Source organism: Mobula birostris, chromosome 7 (assembly GCF_030028105.1).
Source record: "Mobula birostris isolate sMobBir1 chromosome 7, sMobBir1.hap1, whole genome shotgun sequence".
Lineage (NCBI taxonomy): Eukaryota > Metazoa > Chordata > Chondrichthyes > Myliobatiformes > Myliobatidae > Mobula > Mobula birostris.
This window is the reverse complement of record NC_092376.1, coordinates 179,666,935-179,671,381: the sequence shown is the minus strand read 5'-3', so window position 1 is coordinate 179,671,381 and position 4,447 is coordinate 179,666,935. Positions and strand designations below refer to the sequence as shown.

Below are 4,447 nucleotides of genomic sequence, written 5' to 3'. Positions count from 1 at the left end.
AAAGAGTTGCTTATGTATAGCCTTGTTGTAATACTGATTGAATTTACCCTTCAGCAACTGACAGTGCCCGTGTGGAAAATTTCCCAACCGAATTATAAGTGAAGGCTTCAGTAAAGATGTAGAAAAACACACATTCAATCAAAGCATGTTTTTTTTTTTCCTTCAACCTTAGGCGTCTGGCTGACCTGTAATTCATTATCACCGTTGTTTTCAAATCAGTCAAAAGTTGTTCTGATAATGAGAAACTGACTGCTACTCTGCAGATCATTTCAATAAGGATTGTTTGATCCACAGGATTAGGACAGGATTATGTCTTTGAGGATCTGTGTCTCTGTCAACGTCGTGTGTGCAGTTTTACACTTTCTCAGGATAAACTCTCTGCTTTACGTTCAAATACTAATCAATTCATAAAGCATTGATTAAACCAGACTTTTAATCCACCATAGTCCTTTTGACTGCAAATGAAAAGCAATTGTATTGCTTGCTCAAACATCAGAGCGTTGTGCAGTAAATTGTCTGACGCCATTATTAAATCTAAAATCCAAACTAGATGGCAAAGTTTTAATCAGTATTTCTAAATTAAGTTGCAAAGAAACGAGTTATGGCAAATCACATAAACGCACATGCACCAACATATGAACACATGTAACAGAACTTCTGAACGACCAAATAATTTAAGTAGATTTTTTTGTGCTACGCTTCCTTCCATTCGATGTTTCTATTGGTAGGCACAACTAACGGGAGATAATTTTAACTAGTGTTTTTAATGTGGACACAAATTTTCATTTCAACTCAGTAATCCAACTATTATTTAATGCATAATTTACCTGATCGAGTAACAACTACTGAAGTCAGAACCGTTTGCTCAACTGACATTTGGGTGATATAAAAAAGAGTACGGGTCACACAAATAAATAAATAGATTAAAATAAACGTGATTAAAATGAAAATGTAACAATAAGGAGATCTCAACATTGGTCATGGGTAGGTAATTAGATAAATCAACTTCCCACCTGATTGGCTGGATTTCCATCCCACTGACGATACTTAGTGGCCTTGACTTTGCAATTTGATTCCGACATGTCGTTATTTAAAGTTTTTGGCGCATTCCATTCCACTCCGGTCGTGTCTGCTTTAGTAACTCCGACTTTGGATTTTGCTGGACTGTATGGTTTGAGGAAAGTAAAATCACTCTTAGCAGATTCCGGAGTCAAACAGACCTTGTAATAATACAGTTGTGAGGCGGGCTCACTTCCCCCCACTTCCAAAAAATCAGATGGTACTTTGGAACTCGCTGTGACTTGGAGATTTATATTTGATGTTTTCAATATATCTGGTGAGTTGAGATGTTGAAGACAGCAGCAACTCCAAAAAGATGTGCTGTGATCGCGGACATTATTTATATACTGGTGGCATTTAATGGCAGAGATAATAATTATAGCCACGATGAACAGAAGTGAAAAGGACCCCAGGCTGATTATTAGGTAAAAGGTTAAGTTGTAATTTTGTTGTGATTGTTCGGGCAAGTTGCTGATTTCAGGTAGAATTTCTGTAACGATATCTATTATTGAAAATATGACGGTGGCTGTTGCCGAAAGTGGCGCTTGGCCATTATCTTTCACAAGGATGAGAAGCCTTTGCTTAGACGCGTCCTTGTCACCGAAGCGCCGTGTTGTCCTTATTTCTCCTGTATGGACAGCTATGTTGAACAGAGTTGGATCAGTGGCCTGTAGCAGTTGATAGGAGAGTTTAGCATTCTTCCCAGAATCAGCATCCGTGGCAATTACTTTAGTTACCAATTGGCCTGGATCAACAGTTCGCGGTACAGTCTGAAGAGCAGCGGAACCGTTGTTTGGCCGCGGGGACAGAATAACGGGTGCGTTATCATTCTGATCCAAGATAATTATATTGACTTTCACAGTGCTACTAAGCGGTGGAAACCCAGCATCCTGAGCCTGGATTTGGATTTGAAAATCCTTAAGTTGCTCATAGTCAAATGAACGTAGCGCGTAAACTTTTCCATTATCCGAGTTGATTGAAACATAGGTTCTCGAAGGTAATCCTTGAATCATGCGGTCCAGGATAGAATAAGACAGATAAGCGTTTTGATTCGAATCTGGATCAAATGCTGTCACCGAGCAAACTGTGGCGCCGGGTGGATTATTCTCAGTGACATAAACTGTGTAGGCTGACTTCGAAAATCTTGGCGCGTTATCATTCACATCTGAGACCTTCAGTAATATAGACTTGTAGGTAGAAAGGGAAGGATGTCCAGAATCCGTGGCAGTAATGGTGATGTTGTACTCTGATACCTTTTCCCGGTCGAGAGGCTCAGCTGTCATCAGTGTGTAGTGGTTATTAAAGGACGACTGAATTTTAAATGGAATGTCCGGAGAAATCAAACAGTTGATTTGGCCATTCTTTCCCGAATCCGGATCGGTGACACTGATGAGAGCGATTACTGTGCCGATCGTCGCGTCTTCCATCACCGGGCTGGACAGCGAAGTTAGAATCACTTCTGGAGCATTATCGTTTACATCTATAATATCAACCAGAACTTTGCAGTGAGCAGGTATTGCATACGGACCACCTTTATCCTTAGCTTGTATGTAGAATTCATAATTATTCACTTCCTCGTGATCGATAACACTTTTAACTCTAATTTCACCTGTCTGGGAATCAACATTAAACAGTTCCTGTACTCTAGGGGGAGTATGTCGACTGAAGGAATATACTATCGCACCATTGGAGCCTGCATCCAAGTCGCTGGCATTCAGTTTTAACACCAATGTTCCCTTTGTTGCATTTTCTTCCAAGGAAACTTTGTAAGTTGTCTGTTGGAAGACAGGTTGATTGTCATTGGCATCTAGTACAATAATGGAAAGTAGCGCGCTCCCCGATCGGACTGGAATCCCGCCGTCAACTGCAGTCAGAATGAGTTGATGGATTTGTTGTTGTTCTCGGTCCAGCGATTTCTCCAGCACTAACTCGGCATATTTGCTGTGATCGCTTCGCGTCTCTACATCCAGGATAAAATGCTCATTGGGACTTAGCCTGTAGGTCCGGATGGAATTTGTACCCACGTCGGGATCGTGAGCGCTTTCGAGAGGGAATCGTGTGCCCGGCAAAGCTGATTCTATAATTTCCAAAGAGAGATCCTTTCTCAAGAAACTTGGGGAGTTATCATTTATGTCCATAATTTCCACTTCGATGCGGTATAGTTCAAGTGGATTTTCAATAACGATTTCCAGATGCAGAAAACAGTTGAAGCTAGGACCACAGAGCTGCTCTCTATCTATCTTTTCATTCACGAATAGGATGCCATTTCCCAAATTTACTTCCAAATATTGCTTTGAAGCATCAGTAACTATCCGCAGCCTCCTGGCTGATAGCTTACCAACGTCTAATCCCAAATCGTCAGCTACGTTCCCCACAAAAGCTCCGTGTTTTAGTTCTTCGGGAATTGTGTAGCGAATCTGTCCAGAAATTAAATCAGTAAAACTGGACACCGTAATAAAGCACAACACTTGCCTTGTTAGTGTCCACGATCTCTGTCCAGTCAACATTTCCAAGCTGTCGGAAATATATTCCAGTCTTCCGATTAAATATTTAGAAATTAGTGTAAGATTATCACAGGCGTAACTTGGTTTGATAACTTATGCAATTTGTAGATAAATCAACAATTTCAGTAAAGCAATTCCTCTTTCAGAAATGTTACCTTCTGTTGGAGCGTCGTTCCCATCTTCTTCAAACGTGCACGATCGTTCTGCAATGATACCCGTTACTCTGATGAATCTCAGTTAGCACAGCGGGCTCTCTGTGTGTGTGTGTGTGTGTGTGTGTGTCTGTACGTGGAGGTGGCTCCTTTGTCTGGAGGGTGTGAAGACTCCGCGCTCACATTTCAGTACCTCTGTGGCGGACAGTACCAGCGCTCAATCCAGCGGGTAACGCTTGGTCTCTCTTAAAGATACAGTCCATGCAGAGTGCTATAGGTATTAAGTATAAAGATTTTTAGCTTTTCTCGATGTTTGACGGTCCATGGCGCTAAATGACTCGAAAATGCTTTCCCATTTGGTTTCAAATACTTGAATTCTTACTTTCCATATAAAATGCTGATTGAGATATTATATTTTCTCTGATGAAAGCAAACTGGTGGACCTTTTGGCAATAAGCAATTTTTTTTCTGTATAATTAAGTGTATAATGTGCGTTCAAATCAAGATTGATAATCAGATGATATGCACAAAAAAGGGCGGGAGCTTGCCCCTGATAATTTACAAATCTGTGTATTCGGCAGTATTCTGGTTCATTTTGAGTTAACTTATTAAACTCATTACAGTGCACTCACGCGAAAACTGGCTCGCCGATTTCCCATTGAATGTCCAAACTCAATGAGCCTTGACATATTCTTCATTGGACCCTTGGCAAAAATCCCTAAAGGGACTAGA

The 4,447-nt window shown here is 40.8% G+C and overlaps 1 protein-coding gene across 1 annotated transcript; it reads right to left on the bottom strand.

Annotated features, from left to right (window-relative positions):
- Positions 1-1,001: 1,001 nt before the first annotated feature.
- Positions 1,002-3,566, bottom strand: LOC140201015 (protocadherin alpha-C2-like). Its single transcript, XM_072264651.1, has one exon. The coding sequence runs from the start codon at positions 3,564-3,566 to the stop codon at positions 1,002-1,004; it is 2,565 nt and encodes an 854-aa protein (XP_072120752.1).
- Positions 3,567-4,447: the final 881 nt, after the last annotated feature.